The following is a 20,000-nucleotide window of genomic DNA, read 5'->3' as shown; positions in this document are numbered from 1 at the left end:
GGAAAAACAGCGCCCTCTGCTGTTTTTTACTTATTAATTTGGCTCTGGGCGGAGCTGAACGGACGGCCTGTGCTCAGGGAAACAGGGGTTTTGGTCTGCCTTCAGCCTTTCACTTCCGGTGGTGCGACTATGTTTTCATTCCCACTAAAAATATTTCTCCACGGAACACTAACACCATTTCTCCCAAAGAACATGGATGGTTTTGGTTATAAGCCCACTTGTTTCTATGATGAAAGAGCAAGTTAAAATGTTACTAACTTTACGTGGTTTTGTCGGCTTCGAGGACACTATTGTTAAATGAGTTTCGGTTTGTTCCCAGTGGGGAACGAACGGCACACACGTAAATCCCGGCCACTACATTTGATTGGGTAAAGCGCGCCCTGCTTCCTGATCTGAAGGCATGCCCACTTGTAGCCAATGTGCACCGGTTGTCAACACGGCTACCGACAGATTCAAACGCAGAGCAGAATCTGTTCTTGAGATATTAGGGTTAGGGTTAGGGTTAGGGTTAGGTTTAAGGTTAGGGTTAGGTTTAGGTTTAGGGTTATGTTTAGGGTTAGGTTTAGGGTTAGGTTTAAGGTTAGGTTTAGGGTTAGGTTTAAGGTTAGGTTTAAGGTTAAGATTAGGTTTAGGGTTAGGTTTAGGTTTAGGGTTAAGGTTAGGTTTAGGGTTAGGGTTAGGTAAAAACTGAACTTAGAACATTCAGTGGATTTTCTGTGGTCTGGGGTTTTCTGAATAATTAGGCTGAAAAGTAATCTGAGCTTGGCCCTTCGACAGTGAGGTCACAGTCGATTAATCCCGCCCACTCTCCTCCTCGCCCCTCCCCTCCCCTATCCTTTCCTTTGGGGGGGGGGCGGAGCAGAGGCGATGATTGACAGGCAAAATCCCTCACCAGCGACACCCGCAGGCAAAGATTTATTTTTTCATTGCAGTTGAAAAGGCTTTAGAAATGTGAGAGAAAAACACCTGCTATGGATCACTGGAATGGAATTTTCACTTAAAACTTTTTGTACACTTTTGAAGGACCAGGACAAAGACTTTGAATGTGGTGTAAAAGTGAATGTCATTAAACCTTTAAGGTTAGGTTTAGGTTTAGGTTTAGGTTTAGGTTTAGGTTTAGGTTTAGGTTTAGGTTTAGGGTTAGGGTTAGGGTTAAGGTTAAGGTTAAGGTTAGGTTTAGGGTTAGGGTTAGGGTTAGGTTAAGGCATAGTTTTAGTGAAGTTAAATGTCAGGGTTTAGACGCAATCCAAGCGAAACACCAAGGAAAGAGGGAGTCCCAACGTTTTTCAGGCCAAAGACCCCTGAGCTGAGAGAGAGAGATGAAGCAGGGACCCCCACTACATATTGTATAGATGAGAGATGAAACAGGGACCCCCACTACATATTGTATAGATGAGAGATGAAACAGGGACCCCCACTACATATTGTATAGATGAGAGATGAAACAGGGACCCCCACTACATATTGTATAGATGAGAGATGAAGCAGGGACCCCCACTACATATTGTATAGATGAGAGATGAAGCAGGGACCCCCACTACATATTGTATAGATGAGAGATGAAGCAGGGACCCCCACTACATATTGTATAGATGAGAGATGAAGCAGGGACCCCCACTACATATTGTATAGATGAGAGATGAAGCAGGGACCCCCACTACATATTGTATAGATGAGAGATGAAACAGGGACCCCCACTACATATTGTATAGATGAGAGATGAAGCAGGGACCCCCACTACATATTGTATAGATGAGAGATGAAACAGGGACCCCTACTACATATTGTATAGATGAGAGATGAAGCAGGGACCCCCACTACATATTGTATAGATGAGAGAGATGAAGCAGGGACCCTCACTACATACTGTATAACTAGTTGTACGAACTCTTGTTTTATTGTTGTACTGTTTTATTGGATCTTGTTTAGTCGACACACTTTTTGTATTAGCTCGTGCTCATTTGATTTAACTATTTTGTCTCATCTGTTTAAGAAAGTAGGTAGCTGATATATTGCACTTTTACCTTAGCGCTAGGTATACTCTTGGTTGCTTGTTTTTGCAGGAAATGCACTTAAGACTTCTGGTGATTAGTAGTACTACATATTTTTGTGTTACAGATTAAACTTTTTCACAGATTTCATAGATATCTGGATTCATGTTAATGTGTATTTTCAGACAGTTAACCTTTAAAAAAATATTTAGTCAACTTGACCGTTGGCTCTGTACTTGGTCTGCTCTTTTTCCCTCTACACCGACTCTCCGAAAATAGCCGATCTACATGCTCTCAACACCTCACAGCCCGAGGCGTTGTGAGCTTGTAGATCTGCTTTATTTGGCTAATGTTCCCCACATGGACTCACCTAACCCCTGCTCATGATGCTAGTGTGATACTAGACCTCACGTCTATATATATATATATATATATATATATATATATATATATATATATATATATATATATATATTGCCCTCAACATGACTCCGTACCCTCCTTCAAAACCACTCTAATAGAGAATCAATCAACCAGGTGAACGCGGTGACCACGTGTCCGCGCGAGCTGGCCGAGGTGAAGAAGAAGTGGTCGGACATGAAGACGGAGGTGCGGCGCAAGGTGGCGCAGGCGCGGGCCGCCATAGAGGGCGGGGCCGGGGGCGGGCCGGGCGGCGGCGGGGCCCCGGCGGACTGCTGCGGCGCCCCGGCCGTGCCCGTCATCCTCACCGCCATGCAGCAGCGCATCTGTAACCTCCTGGGGGAGGCTACCATCATCAGCCTGCCCGCCGGGGAGGAGGACCAGGACATGGGCCTCCCCGTCACCACCGTCACACTCACTGAGGGTCAGGCGTTACTACTCTACTACTACATTACTACAACACGCTCACTGAGGGTCAGGCGTTACTACTCTACTACTACATTACTACACTGTCACTGAGGTTCAGGCGTTACTACTCTACTACTACATTACTACAACACGCTCACTGAGGGTTAGGCGTTACTACTCTACCACTACATTACTACAACACGCTCACTGAGGGTCAGGCGTTACTACTCTGCTACTACATTACTACAACACGCTCACTGAGGTTCAGGCGTTACTACTCTACTACTACATTACTACACTGTCACTGAGGGTCAGGCGTTACTACTCTACTACTACATTACTACACTGTCACTGAGGGTCAGGCGTTACTACTCTACTACTACATTACTACACTGTTACTGAGGGTCAGGCGTTACTACTCTACTACTACATTACTACAACACGCTCACTGAGGTTCAGGCGTTACTACTCTACTACTACATTACTACAACACGCTCACTGAGGTTCAGGCGTTACTACTCTGCTACTACATTACTACAACACGCTCACTGAGGTTCAGGCGTTACTACTCTACTACTACATTACTACAACACGCTCACTGAGGGTCAGGCGTTACTACTCTGCTACTACATTACTACAACACGCTCACTGAGGTTCAGGCGTTACTACTCTACTACTACATTACTACAACACGCTCACTGAGGGTCAGGCGTTACTACTCTACTACTACATTACTACAACACGCTCACTGAGGGTTAGGCGTTACTACTCTACTACTACATTACTACAACACGCTCACTGAGGTTCAGGCGTTACTACTCTACTACTACATTACTACACTGTCACTGAGGTTCAGGCGTTACTACTCTACTACTACATTACTACAACACGCTCACTGAGGGTTAGGCGTTACTACTCTACCACTACATTACTACAACACGCTCACTGAGGGTCAGGCGTTACTACTCTGCTACTACATTACTACAACACGCTCACTGAGGTTCAGGCGTTACTACTCTACTACTACATTACTACACTGTCACTGAGGGTCAGGCGTTACTACTCTACTACTACATTACTACACTGTCACTGAGGGTCAGGCGTTACTACTCTACTACTACATTACTACACTGTTACTGAGGGTCAGGCGTTACTACTCTACTACTACATTACTACAACACGCTCACTGAGGTTCAGGCGTTACTACTCTACTACTACATTACTACAACACGCTCACTGAGGTTCAGGCGTTACTACTCTGCTACTACATTACTACAACACGCTCACTGAGGTTCAGGCGTTACTACTCTACTACTACATTACTACAACACGCTCACTGAGGGTCAGGCGTTACTACTCTGCTACTACATTACTACAACACGCTCACTGAGGTTCAGGCGTTACTACTCTACTACTACATTACTACAACACGCTCACTGAGGGTCAGGCGTTACTACTCTACTACTACATTACTACAACACGCTCACTGAGGGTTAGGCGTTACTACTCTACTACTACATTACTACAACACGCTCACTGAGGTTCAGGCGTTACTACTCTGCCACTACATTACTACAACACGCTCACTGAGGGTCAGGCGTTACTACTCTACTACTACATTACTACAACACGCTCACTGAGGTTCAGGCGTTACTACTCTGCCACTACATTACTACAACACGCTCACTGAGGGTCAGGCGTTACTACTCTACTACTACATTACTACACTGTCACTGAGGGTCAGGCATTACTACTCTACTACTACATTACTACACTGTCACTGAGGGTCAGGCGTTACTACTCTACTACTACATTACTACACTGTCACTGAGGGTCAGGCGTTACTACTCTACTACTACATTAATACACTGTCTCTGAGGGTCAGGCGTTACTACTCTACTACTACATTACTACACTGTCTCTGAGGGTCAGGCGTTACTACTCTACTACTACATTACTACACTGTCACTGAGGGTCAGGCGTTACTACTCTACTACTACATTACTACACTGTCACTGAGGGTCAGGCGTTACTACTCTACTACTACATTACTACACTGTCACTGAGGGTCAGGCGTTACTACTCTACTACTGCATTACTACACTGTCACTGAGGGTCAGGCGTTACTACTCTACTACTACATTACTACACTGTCACTGAGGGTCAGGCGTTACTACTCTACTACTACATTACTACACTGTCACTGAGGGTCAGGCGTTACTACTCTACTACTACATTACTACACTGTCTCTGAGGGTCAGGCGTTACTACTCTACTACTACATTACTACACTGTCTCTGAGGGTCAGGCGTTACTACTCTACTACTACATTACTACACTGTCTCTGAGGGTCAGGCGTTACTACTCTACTACTACATTACTACACTGTCTCTGAGGGTCAGGCGTTACTACTCTACTACTACATTACTACAATGTCACTGAGGGTCAGGCGTTACTACTCTACTACTACATTACTACACTGTCACTGAGGGTCAGGCGTTACTACTCTACTACTACATTACTACACTGTCTCTGAGGGTCAGGCGTTACTACTCTACTACTACATTACTACACTGTCTCTGAGGGTCAGGCATTACTACTCTACTACTACATTACTACACTGTCTCTGAGGGGCAGGCGTTACTACTCTACTACTACATTACTACACTGTCTCTGAGGGTCAGGCGTTACTACTCTACTACTACATTACTACACTGTCTCTGAGGGTCAGGCGTTACTACTCTACTACTACATTACTACACTGTCTCTGAGGGTCAGGCGTTACTACTCTACTACTACATTACTACACTGTCTCTGAGGGTCAGGCGTTACTACTCTACTACTACATTACTACACTGTCTCTGAGGGTCAGGCGTTACTACTCTACTACTACATTACTACACTGTCTCTGAGGGTCAGGTGTTACTACTCTACTACTACAATACTACACTGTCTCTGAGGGTCAGGCGTTACTACTCTACTACTACATTAATACACTGTCTCTGAGGGTCAGGCGTTACTACTCTACTACTACATTACTACACTGTCTCTGAGGGTCAGGCGTTACTACTCTACTACTACATTACTACACTGTCTCTGAGGGTCAGGCGTTACTACTCTACTACTACATTACTACACTGTCACTGAGGGTCAGGCGTTACTACTCTACTACTACATTACTACACTGTCTCTGAGGGTCAGACGTTACTACTCTACTACTACATTACTACACTGTCACTGAGGGTCAGGCGTTACTACTCTACTACTACATTACTACACTGTCTCTGAGGGTCAGGCGTTGTTGTTTTATATCAGAGTTGGTTCTTAAGGTTCTTCTCATTTCTCTGTCTCATAGCTCTGCCAACAGGACCAGGGGCAGTGTGTGATGAAGCTAAACAACTCAATGGTAAGGTGTGTGTAGCTGTGTGTAGTTAGTTATGTGTACTTATGAATAGTCATATGTAGTTATGTGTAGTTAGTTATGTGTACTTATGAATAGTCATATGTAGTTATGTATACGAAGTTATGTAGTTATTTGTCTTTCATCCCAATGATGTCTCCGTTTTGACGTTATCCTCATACTGTCTTTAATATGACGTAGTTCGGATACATTCAAAGTAAGTTTTATTACAGTTTTACTCTAGCCTGATTATCAGACTGAAGCTGCGTGGAGCTTCAGTCTGAAATTGGCTGCACTATAGTCCATTACTTGGGGGAGGGGATTAGCATTTCCCTTAACCAATCACAAGAGATCCAAGGATCCGCCTACATGTGACGTCGCAGGCTAGTGTCGCACAGCTTGAGAACGCCCCATGGCGCTGATTGGCTTGTCGTTAGACCCGCCTCCGACTCTGATTTGACAGGTATTTCTTCTACCGTGAAAAGCCATAGGCTCACATTATGAACCAGGCTAGTTTTACTCCATACTTGTATAAGAGACCTTTAACGCTATGCAAAGCACACTAAATGCATGTATTCATATACGTATTCATATGTTGGTGAAATATCTATAAATAGTCGCTCATCCAAAATAGTCTCCTTATTGACTTGCATTGCACAGTGAAACAGATGTCAAAGTTCTCTTTTAGCACATAAACAAACACATTAACTCCCCTCCCCCTCCCCCTTCTCCACCCTAACCCCTCCCCCTCCTCCACCCTAACCCCTCCCCCTTCTCCACCCTACCCCTCCCCCTCCTCCACCCTAACCCCTCCCCCTTCTCCACCCTACCCCCTCCCCCCTAACCCCTCCCCTCCTCCACCCTACCCCCCCCCTCCTCCACCCTAACCCCTCCCCCTTCTCCACCCTACCCCCTCCCCCCTAACCCCTCCCCCTCCTCCACCCTACCCCTTCTCCACCTTAACCCCTCCCCCTTCTCCACACTAACCCCTCCCCCCCTCCTCCACCCTAACCCCTCCCCTCCCACAGAGACCACCTACCACAGCATGGAGGAGGGGGGGGTGGTGGAGTACTGCACCACCACGGTGGGAGACCCCGCCTCGGCCGTGGTCGCCACCGTAGAGGCCACGCCCACCACCGTGGACATGCTGGGGGGCGGGGCCTCGGCCGGCTCGCCCCCGCTGCCCCAGAGCCAGGCCAAACCCCAGGTATGATGTCACTGCTGTTACATCATCAACCTGTCACTGTTATATGATGTCACTGCTGTTACATCATCAACCTGTCACTGTTATATGATGTCACTGCTGTTACATCATCAACCTGTCACTGTTATATGATGTCACTGCTGTTACATCATCAACCTGTCACTGTTATATGATGTCACTGCTGTTACATCATCAACCTGTCACTGTTATATGATCAGTTCAGTTCAGTTCAGGTTTATTTGTCATATGTATAAATACAATGACGCTCGCACCCAAGCATAAAATGACTTAGTTCTACTGGATCTCTTCTCCACTAGTCTTAGTTCTACTGGATCTCTTCTCCACTAGTCTTAGTTCTACTGGATCTCTTCTCCTCTAGTCTTAGTTCTACTGGATCTCTTCTCCTCTAGTCTTAGTTCTACTGGATCTCTTCTCCACTAGTCTTAGTTCTACTGGATCTCTTCTCCTCTAGTCTTAGTTCTACTGGATCTCTTCTCCTCTAGTCTTAGTTCTACTGGATCTCTTCTCCACTAGTCTTAGTTCTACTGGATCTCTTCTCCTCTAGTCTTAGTTCTACTGGATCTCTTCTCCACTAGTCTTAGTTCTACTGGATCTCTTCTCCACTAGTCTTAGTTCTACTGGATCTCTTCTCCACTAGTCTTAGTTCTACTGGATCTCTTCTCCTCTAGTCTTAGTTCTACTGGATCTCTTCTCCACTAGTCTTAGTTCTACTGGATCTCTTCTCCTCTAGTCTTAGTTCTAATGGATCTCTTCTCCACTAGTCTTAGTTCTACTGGATCTCTTCTCCACTAGTCTTAGTTCTACTGGATCTCTTCTCCACTAGTCTTAGTTCTACTGGATCTCTTCTCCACTAGTCTTAGTTCTACTGGATCTCTTCTCCTCTAGTCTTAGTTCTACTGGATCTCTTCTCCACTAGTCTTAGTTCTACTGGATCTCTTCTCCTCTAGTCTTAGTTCTACTGGATCTCTTCTCCACTAGTCTTAGTTCTACTGGATCTCTTCTCCACTAGTCTTAGTTCTACTGGATCTCTTCTCCTCTAGTCTTAGTTCTACTGGATCTCTTCTCCACTAGTCTTAGTTCTACTGGATCTCTTCTCCTCTAGTCTTAGTTCTACTGGATCTCTTCTCCTCTAGTCTTAGTTCTACTGGATCTCTTCTCCACTAGTCTTAGTTCTACTGGATCTCTTCTCCTCTAGTCTTAGTTCTACTGGATCTCTTCTCCACTAGTCTTAGTTCTACTGGATCTCTTCTCCACTAGTCTTAGTTCTACTGGATCTCTTCTCCACTAGTCTTAGTTCTACTGGATCTCTTCTCCTCTAGTCTTAGTTCTACTGGATCTCTTCTCCACTAGTCTTAGTTCTACTGGATCTCTTCTCCTCTAGTCTTAGTTCTAATGGATCTCTTCTCCACTAGTCTTAGTTCTACTGGATCTCTTCTCCACTAGTCTTAGTTCTACTGGATCTCTTCTCCACTAGTCTTAGTTCTACTGGATCTCTTCTCCACTAGTCTTAGTTCTACTGGATCTCTTCTCCTCTAGTCTTAGTTCTACTGGATCTCTTCTCCACTAGTCTTAGTTCTACTGGATCTCTTCTCCTCTAGTCTTAGTTCTACTGGATCTCTTCTCCACTAGTCTTAGTTCTACTGGATCTCTTCTCCTCTAGTCTTAGTTCTACTGGATCTCTTCTCCACTAGTCTTAGTTCTACTGGATCTCTTCTCCACTAGTCTTAGTTCTACTGGATTTCTTCTCTACTAGTCTTAGTTCTACTGGATCTCTTCTCCACTAGTCTTAGTTCTACTGGATCTCTTCTCCACTAGTCTTAGTTCTACTGGATCTCTGCTCCACTAGTCTTAGTTCTACTGGATCTCTTCTCCACTAGTCTTAGTTCTACTGGATCTCTTCTCCACTAGTCTTAGTTCTACTGGATCTCTTCTCCACTAGTCTTAGTTCTACTGGATCTCTTCTCCACTAGTCTTAGTTCTACTGGATCTCTTCTCCACTAGTCTTAGTTCTACTGGATCTCTTCTCCACTAGTCTTAGTTCTACTGGATCTCTGCTCCACTAGTCTTAGTTCTACTGGATCTCTTCTCCACTAGTCTTAGTTCTAGTGGATCTCTTCTCCACTAGTCTTAGTTCTAGTGGATCTCTTCTCCACTAGTCTTAGTTCTACTGGATCTCTTCTCCTCTAGTCTTAGTTCTACTGGATCTCTTCTCCACTAGTCTTAGTTCTACTGGATCTCTTCTCCACTAGTCTTAGTTCTACTGGATCTCTTCTCCTCTAGTCTTAGTTCTACTGGATCTCTTCTCTAGTCTTAGTTCTACTGGATCTCTTCTCCTCTAGTCTTAGTTCTACTGGATCTCTTCTCTAGTCTTAGTTCTACTGGATCTCTTCTCCACTAGTCTTAGTTCTACTGGATCTCTTCTCCACTAGTCTTAGTTCTACTGGATCTCTTCTCCACTAGTCTTAGTTCTTCTGGATCTCTTCTCCACTAGTCTTAGTTCTACTGGATCTCTTCTCCGCTAGTCTTAGTTCTACTGGATCTCTTCTCCTCTAGTCTTAGTTCTACTGGATCTCTTCTCCACTAGTCTTAGTTCTACTGGATCTCTTCTCCTCTAGTCTTAGTTCTACTGGATCTCTTCTCCTCTAGTCTTAGTTCTACTGGATCTCTTCTCCTCTAGTCTTAGTTCTACTGGATCTCTTCTCCACTAGTCTTAGTTCTACTGGATCTCTTCTCCTCTAGCCTTAGTTCTACTGGATCTCTTCTCCTCTAGTCTTAGTTCTACTGGATCTCTTCTCCACTAGTCTTAGTTCTACTGGATCTCTTCTCCTCTAGTCTTAGTTCTACTGGATCTCTTCTCCTCTAGTCTTAGTTCTACTGGATCTCTTCTCTAGTCTTAGTTCTACTGGATCTCTTCTCCTCTAATCTTAGTTCTACTGGATCTCTTCTCCTCTAGTCTTAGTTCTACTGGATCTCTTCTCCTCTAGTCTTAGTTCTACTGGATCTCTTCTCTAGTCTTAGTTCTACTGGATCTCTTCTCCACTAGTCTTAGTTCTACTGGATCTCTTCTCCACTAGTATTAGTTCTACTGGATCTCTTCTCCACTAGTCATTTTAGTCTAGTTTTTATTTGTCGACAAAATGGTCATTATATACTTTAGTCATAGTTTTAGTCATCATAGCTTAGTTTTTATTCAGTTTTTATTTAGTTTTCGTCAGTGAAAAAAAGGCAGTGGACTGAATACCAGACTTTTACTTGTAAACAGAGTATTTCTACATTGATAGTATTGATACTTGTAAACAGAGTATTTCTACATTGATAGTATTGATACTCGGTACTTAAAGTAACGTGAGAACTGTCTTCCACCCCCGACCAGGAGCTGAAGAGTCGCATCGCCCTCAACTCGGCGCGCCTCCTGCAGGAGCAGCGCGTCACCAACGTGCACGTGCGTCAGATCGCGCAGCACCTGGAGGGCCAGAACGAGCTGCTGCAGATGATGCGGCGCTCGCAGGAGGCGCAGGCGTACGCCCAGGAGCGGCAGGCGCAGGCGCTGGAGGGAACGCAGGCGGCGCTGCTGGCCCTGGTGCAGATGCTGCGGCCCGCGCTCAAGGACCTGCGCAAGTTCCTGCAGAGCGGCAGCGGCGCCGGCGGAGGCAGCAACGAGTTCGCTAGCGCTAGCGGCGGAAGTACGACGGCGTTAGCCAACAATGCAGAGGGCTCAGGAACTGAGGAGCAGACTAGAGCCAAAACCCCGCCCCCGCCGTCCCTGTCACAGCAAGAGGAGGAGCCACAATAGAGACTGTGTGTGTGTGTGTGCGTGTGTGTGTGTGTGTGTGTGTGTGTGTGTGTGTGTGTGTGTGTGTGTGTGTGTGTGTGTGTGTGTGCGTGTGTGTGTGCGTGTGCGTGTGCGTGTGTGTGTGTGTGTGCGCGTGTGCGTGTGTGTGCGTGTGTGTGTGCGTGTGTGCATGTGTATGTGCGTGTGTGTGTGTGTGTGTGTGTTTCCTGTCTGCATCAACGCCTCATTTATACGCTTAGCTGCGCGCCGATGTCTGGCACCAAACACAGCCGATGTACAAGCTCACAGCGCGCCACAGCCTGATGTGCTGTGAGCTTGTAGATCGGCTGTGTTTGGCACCAGACATCGGCGCTCAGCTATGTTTAACTCGTTAAGTCCCACCTTCACTCTGTGTCAGTGGCTGAGAGACAGAACATGTATACTGCATTTCTATGGACATTAAGGAATGCATTTCTATGGACATTAAGGAATGCATTTCTATGGACATTAAGGAATGCATTTCTATTGGCCACCACTGAACGCCACTGCTGTCCCCACACGGCGGGAAGCCATCCTCATCCTCCTCATCCTCATCCTCCTCATCCTCCTCATCCTCCTCATCCTCATCCTCCTCATCCTCATCCTCCTCATCCTCATCCTCCTCATCCTCATCCTCCTCATCCTCCTCATCCTCCTCATCCTCATCCTCATCCTCCTCATCCTCCTCATCCTCCTCATCCTCATCCTCCTCATCCTCCTCCTCCTCATCCTCATCCTCATCCTCCTCATCGTCATTATGTAGGGCTCATGTTTCACACCTGTCTCTTACACTAGGTTGAGCATATTTTCAAAAACCCAAAACCAAGACCCTTAGTCACTCAAATCCCATTTCAAGAATAGCGAAAATAGCAGATCTACAAGCATGTACATCTGCTATTTTCGCTACTTTGGACAATTTCTTTGACATTTAAAAAAAAAGTCGTATTTGTATGTTTTTTTTTGTTTTAGTTTTTTATGAATTTGATGATGTTTTCATCAGGATCAATAATGTGAGCACTTAGCAGATCTGGTGACTTTCAACACAACATTTATAAACACTCCAAGCACAGTATTTTAACCCATTCAAACCTGGACAGCAGTGTGTCATTTTAGATGTGAGCTATATTAAGGATTTAGAACAGTGCTTCTCAAAAAGTAGCAGATGTACAAGCTCACGTAAAGTGACGCGCTGTGAGCTTGTACATCTGTGCATCTGAAATAATCTTGAAAGTGAAAGTGTTTGCTTGAAAATGTTGAATAATTTTGAATGTTTTAACACAAATATTCTCTTCTGGGGTGTCTCCCTCTCCCTGGCACAAAACATTTTCGATGGGGGTCCGTGGCCAAATACATGTAATTGTGGGGGTCCTAATTGGCACGAAAACGTTTGAGAACATTTGTAGAATGGGCCTCAGGTCTATAAACCACAGGACTACTAACCTAACTAACTAGATAGATTAAAACCCAGGAGCGTTTGGTCTGTTGTTGGACTCTGGCAGACTGCATAAGGCTGACCTTATAGTACACAGTGATGTACTAGTAAACATAGATCTATAGCACCAGTAAACATAGATCTATAGCACCAGTAAACATAGATCTATAGCACCAGTAAACATAGATCTATAGCACCAGTAAACATAGATCTATAGCACCAGTAAACATAGATCTATAGCACTAGTAAACATAGATCTATAGCACTGGTAAACATAGAGTCAGAATTCTCAATGTCAACAAAAGACCCTGGTGTTAAACCCTTTTTAGATTTCTTTGGCTACTCAAAAATAGCAGATCTACAAGCTCGTAGCACGGCACCGAGTGCCGTGCTACGAGCTTGTACATCTGCTATTCTTTTTATTTATTTTTTATCTTGAAAAAATTCCTCTATGCTGCGATATTAAACATGTGGATGGGATTTCAGAATGGAGAAACAAAACCATGACCCATGAGGGATGAGCGAGTGACGTCAGGACTTCTGTTCTGTACTCTATTATCAGTATCATCATCATTATTATTATTATTATTTTTTGAAAGAAGGTTGTTCTTCATATTCATATTCACGTTCATCATCATATTATTATTGTTGGTGTTGGCTCTGCTTTGGAGAAGTGACTGTATTTATTGTCCTATTGGAAGGAATGTAACATGATGTTAATAACCAGACCCCATGTAGGGGCGGCCATAGCTGAGTGGTTAGTGAGCCCGCCTAGGGAGCCAGAGGCCCTGGTTGCCCCAGGTACGATTCCAGGCCACGCCAGCATATGTGTCGATGAAATGAAATTTGTCCCTGAGCAAGACTTTTAACCCCTAATTGCTCACAGGCCCTCATTGGAAACAAGCCCGCAAGGACTTTCATGAACGTCCTGTTAAAAGGAATTATCCTTATGTATGGCTCATTATTTCACCTTTTTCATGGTTTCGGCAAATATGCCCATGTGTCCCGTTTTTTGTCAAAAGTTGCCGATCTACAAGCTCACAACGCGTCGCCGCTGGTAGATCGGCAATTTTTCTAAATGTTTAGGGCGATAAGTGATTAAACGAAATAAAGTTCAGTTTATGTGTTTTATATTTACTTGTTTGCTTGTTCATTGTTTAAAGTTAAATGTTATTTAAAAAAAAATACCAGCCCCCTCCTGTTTAAGCCTATTCAACTTCAATCTCTATGTTAAACTCATTAAAACACACGTCTCTGCTTCTGGTGACTGATATTGTCCTTCTAATGAATGTTAGACTCATTAAAACACACGTCTCTGCTTCTGGTGACTGATATTGTCCTTCTAATGAATGTTAGACTCATTAAAACACACGTCTCTGCTTCTGGTGACTGATATTGTCCTTCTAATGAATGTTAGACTCATTAAAACACACGTCTCTGCTTCTGGTGACTGATATTGTCCTTCTAATAATGTTAGACTCATTAAAACACAAGTCTCTGCTTCTGGTGACTGATATTGTCCTTCTAATGAATGTTAGACTCATTAAAACACGTCTCTGCTTCTGGTGACTGATATTGTCCTTCTAATGAATGTTAGACTCATTAAAACACACGTCTCTGCTTCTGGTGACTGATATTGTCCTTCTAATGAATGTTAGACTCATTAAAACACACGTCTCTGCTTCTAGTGACTGATATTGTCCTTCTAATGAATGTTAGACTCATTAAAACACACGTCTCTGCTTCTAGTGACTGATATTGTCCTTCTAATGAACGTTAGACTCATTAAAACACACGTCTCTGCTTCTGGTGACTGATATTGTCCTTCTAATGAATGTTAGACTCATTAAAACACACGTCTCTGCTTCTGGTGACTGATATTGTCCTGATGAATGAATGTTAGACTCATTGAGGATACTCGTTTTATCCAATGAGGAGACAGAACTCATAATGGACAGTATGCAGTATAAACATTGTAGAATTGAAGCTGATAAATGATCTAGACTGGATTCTCTACAGCAGTTATTACTGTTAGAATCAATACTTTAAATCCAACTGTTTGAATGTTTGTTCCATCTGCATCTGTTTCCATCTGTTTCTACTCTTCAACATTAGAAGGCGTTTATCTGGTGCCATCGTGTGGTGGCACTGAGAACAACAAGCGAATGCTGTTCAGGGGGGGTATATTTATATGATGAAATATATTACATTACATTACATTACATTACATTATATCATATTATATTATATTATATTATATTATATTATATTATATTATAATATAATATAATATATTATATTATATTATATTATATTATATTATATTATATTATATTATAATATATTATAATATATTATATTATATTATATTATATTATATTATATTATATTATATTATATTATAATATATTATAATATATTATATTATATTATATTATATTATATTATATTATATTATATCATATTATATCATATTATATATCACCAAAGACTAATTACAAACCTCATTTTACAATATAATTGAATAAAATGTATTTCAAACTTCAAACTAGCCTGATAAAAATAATAATAACATACTCTAGAAAAAGTGCACCTGGGAGCACAGGTCCCCGCCAGGTCAGGTAGGTTAGTGTGGGCCAGGTCAGGTAGGTTAGTGTGGGCCAGGTCAGGTAGGTTAGTGTGGGCCAGGTCAGGTAGGTTAGTGTGGGCCAGGTCAGGTAGGTTAGTGTGGGCCAGGTCAGGTAGGTTAGTGTGGGCCAGGTCAGGTAGGTTAGTAGGTTAGTGTGGGCCAGCAATGTTCGGAATTCACCGTTTTAGCGCTCCTTCAGCAGCTTTCCGGACCCGTTGGTTTAATGACTATAGAGATACTGTGAACCGATTTGCATGATGTTTGGATAAAATCTGTAGGAGTACTGGCGCTATAACAGGTCCATGTGAAACATTTGGGGCAGAGGTTCTGCTCTGGCATCCAGGGAGTGTGTGTGCAGTTTGGCTGCGATAAAGCCAGCGGTGCCGGAGATTAGCTGTTCACAGGCAGAAGGACGGACGGACGGACGGACGGACGGACAGACAGACAGACAGACAGACAGACAGACAGACAGACAGACAGGGTCTCTCACCATAATGCCTTTCCTTCTGGCAGAGACAACTAAAAACTAAACAATAATGTATCAGCAATAAACAGAATAAACCTATTAATCAAGAGTTAACAGATTAAATGAGTAAACATGTCCAAAGAGCAGGGAACCGTTAGGGGGAACCGTTGAGGGTAACAAGTTTCACGTCGGTCCCTGTTGAGTGCCGCACCGGAAGACGGGTCCCCTGGAGAGGAAGTGGAACAGCATTTCATCTGTGTGACACTTCCTCCAAAACACACACACACACACACACACACACACACACACACACACACACACACACACACACACACTGCTGTGATCCATGGACAGATCGAAGGATCGATCCAGATCGATGGATCTGGTACAGTGAGGATCTATAGATCTGGTACAGTGAGGATCTATAGATCTGGTACAGTGAGGATCCACAGAGAGGAATGGATCTGTATAAAGTTCTGCTGCTGATCTGATACAGGTCTGTTTATTATTACTATTATTATTATTAGTAGTAGTAGTATTACTGTTATTACTGTTATTACTGTTATTATACATTATATATAAGTTCTGCTGCTATGTGAGTAACCTGATGTGATACTGGTCTGTTTATTATTATTATTATTACTGTTATTACTGTTATTATACATTATATATATATTATATATATACATACATATAAGTTCTGCTGCTATGTGAGTAACCTGATGTGATACTGGTCTGTTTATCATTATTATTATTACTGTTATTACTGTTATTATACATTATATATATTATATATATACATACATATAAGTTCTGCTCCTATGTGAGCAACCTGATGTGATCTGATGTGATACAGGTCTGTTTATTATTATTATTATTATTAATATTATTATTATTATTATTATTATTATTACCCTTATTATTATTATTATTATGACTGTTATTACTGTTATTTGCTGCTATGTGAGTAACCTGATGTGATAGTGGTCGGTGCTTCTGTTTATTTACAGAGTTTATAATAAAACAACATGTTTATGTACATGTTGTTATTGCTGTAGCTGTAGCCTCTGTGCTAACTATGTAGTGTAGGCTAACTGACTATTATTCATTATTATTCATTATTATTCATGACTTACTATGCAGTGTAGGCTAACTGACTATTATTCATTATTATTCATTATTATTCATGACTTACTATGCAGTGTAGGCTAACTGACTATTATTCATTATTATTCATGACTTACTATGTAGTGTAGGCTAACTGACTATTATTCATTATTATTCATGACTTACTATGCAGTGTAGGCTAACTGACTATTATTCATTATTATTCATGACTTACTATGTAGTGTAGGCTAACTGACTATTATTCATTATTATTCATGACTTACTATGCAGTGTAGGCTAACTGACTATTATTCATTATTATTCATGACTTACTATGTAGTGTGGGCTAACTGACTATTATTCATTATTATTCATGACTTACTATGTAGTGTAGGCTAACTGACTATTATTCATTATTATTCATGACTTACTATGCAGTGTAGGCTAACTGACTATTATTCATTATTATTCATTATTATTCATGACTTAATATGCAGTGTGGGCTAACTGACTATTATTCATTATTATTCATTATTATTCATGACTTAATATGCAGTGTGGGCTAACTGACTATTATTCATTATTATTCATGACTTACTATGTAGTGTGGGCTAACTGACTATTATTCATTATTATTCATTATTATTCATGACTTACTATGCAGTGTGGGCTAACTGACTATTATTAATTATTATTCATGACTTACTATGCAGTGTAGGCTAACTGACTATTATTCATTATTATTCATTATTATTCATGACTTACTATGCAGTGTGGGCTAACTGACTATTATTCATTATTATTCATTATTATTCATGACTTACTATGCAGTGTGGGCTAACTGACTATTATTCATTATTATTCATTATTATTCATGACTTAATATGCAGTGTGGGCTAACTGACTATTATTCATTATTATTCATTATTATTCATGACTTACTATGTAGTGTGGGCTAACTGACTATTATTCATTATTATTCATTATTATTCATGACTTACTATGCAGTGTGGGCTAACTGACTATTATTCATTATTATTCATGACTTACTATGCAGTGTGGGCTAACTGACTATTATTCATTATTATTCATGACTTACTATGCAGTCTGGGCTAACTGACTATTATTCATGACTTACTATGCAGTGTGGGCTAACTGACTATTATTCATTATTATTCATTATTATTCATGACTTACTATGTAGTGTGGGCTAACTGACTATTATTCATTATTATTCATTATTATTCATGACTTACTATGCAGTGTGGGCTAACTGACTATTATTCATTATTATTCATTATTATTCATGACTTACTATGTAGTGTGGGCTAACTGACTATTATTCATTATTATTCATTATTATTCATGACTTACTATGCAGTGTGGGCTAACTGACTATTATTAATTATTATTCATGACTTACTATGCAGTGTAGGCTAACTGACTATTATTCATTATTATTCATTATTATTCATGACTTACTATGAAGTGTGGGCTAACTGACTATTATTCATTATTATTCATTATTATTCATGACTTACTATGCAGTGTGGGCTAACTGACTATTATTCATTATTATTCATTATTATTCATGACTTAATATGCAGTGTGGGCTAACTGACTATTATTCATTATTATTCATTATTATTCATGACTTACTATGTAGTGTGGGCTAACTGACTATTATTCATTATTATTCATTATTATTCATGACTTACTATGCAGTGTGGGCTAACTGACTATTATTCATTATTATTCATGACTTACTATGCAGTGTGGGCTAACTGACTATTATTCATTATTATTCATGACTTACTATGCAGTCTGGGCTAACTGACTATTATTCATGACTTACTATGCAGTGTGGGCTAACTGACTATTATTCATTATTATTCATTATTATTCATGACTTACTATGTAGTGTGGGCTAACTGACTATTATTCATTATTATTCATTATTATTCATGACTTACTATGCAGTGTGGGCTAACTGACTATTATTCATTATTATTCATTATTATTCATGACTTACTATGTAGTGTGGGCTAACTGACTATTATTCATTATTATTCATTATTATTCATGACTTACTATGCAGTGTGGGCTAACTGACTATTATTCATTATTATTCATGACTTACTATGCAGTGTGGGCTAACTGACTATTATTCATTATTATTCATGACTTACTATGCAGTGTGGGCTAACTGACTATTATTCATTATTATTCATTATTATTCATGACTTACTATGCAGTCTGGGCTAACTGACTATTATTCATTATTATTCATGACTTACTATGCAGTGTGGGCTAACTGACTATTATTCATTATTATTCATGACTTACTATGTAGTGTGGGCTAACTGACTATTATTCATTATTATTCATGACTTACTATGCAGTGTAGGCTAACTGACTATTATTCATTATTATTCATGACTTACTATGTAGTGTAGGCTAACTGACTATTATTCATTATTATTCATTATTATTCATGACTTACTATGCAGTGTGGGCTAACTGACTATTATTCATGACTTACTATGTAGTGTGGGCTAACTGACTATTATTCATTATTATTCATGACTTACTATGCAGTGTAGGCTAACTGACTATTATTCATTATTATTCATGACTTACTATGCAGTGTGGGCTAACTGACTATTATTCATTATTATTCATTATTATTCATGACTTACTATGCAGTGTAGGCTAACTGACTATTATTCATTATTATTCATTATTATTCATGACTTACTATGCAGTGTAGGCTAACTGACTATTATTCATTATTATTCATGACTTACTATGTAGGCTAACTGACTATTATTCATTATTATTCATGACTTACTATGCAGTGTGGGCTAACTGACTATTATTCATTATTATTCATGACTTACTATGCAGTGTGGGCTAACTGACTATTATTCATTATTATTCATGACTTACTATGCAGTGTGGGCTAACTGACTATTATTCATTATTATTCATTATTATTCATGACTTACTATGCAGTGTGGGCTAACTGACTATTATTCATTATTATTCATTATTATTCATGACTTACTATGCAGTCTGGGCTAACTGACTATTATTCATTATTATTCATGA

General features: G+C 40.9%; 2 protein-coding genes across 2 annotated transcripts in view; both read left to right on the top strand.

The window, feature by feature from the left end:
* naif1 (nuclear apoptosis inducing factor 1) overlaps positions 1 to 11,302 on the top strand; it is a 12,539-nt gene extending 1,237 nt beyond the window's left edge. Inside the window, exons 3-6 of the mRNA XM_080419260.1 lie at positions 2,529 to 2,835; positions 6,175 to 6,225; positions 7,248 to 7,426; positions 10,818 to 11,302. Of these exons, the coding sequence (XP_080275386.1) occupies positions 2,529 to 2,835; positions 6,175 to 6,225; positions 7,248 to 7,426; positions 10,818 to 11,237 (957 nt within the window). The 3' untranslated portion in view covers positions 11,238 to 11,302. The remainder of the gene's footprint in view (positions 1 to 2,528; positions 2,836 to 6,174; positions 6,226 to 7,247; positions 7,427 to 10,817) is intronic.
* Positions 11,303 to 16,167: 4,865 nt separating this feature from the next.
* The window catches only part of fbxw2 (F-box and WD repeat domain containing 2), a 34,174-nt gene continuing 30,341 nt past the window's right edge, over positions 16,168 to 20,000 (top strand). Inside the window, exon 1 of the mRNA XM_080419467.1 lies at positions 16,168 to 16,278. The gene's annotated coding sequence lies outside the window, so the exon portion shown is untranslated. The remainder of the gene's footprint in view (positions 16,279 to 20,000) is intronic.

The sequence above is a fragment of the Gymnoscopelus braueri genome (assembly GCF_963280865.1).
Source record: "Gymnoscopelus braueri genome assembly, chromosome: 22".
Lineage (NCBI taxonomy): Eukaryota > Metazoa > Chordata > Actinopteri > Myctophiformes > Myctophidae > Gymnoscopelus > Gymnoscopelus braueri.
This window is presented reverse-complemented; position numbering and strand designations above follow the sequence as displayed.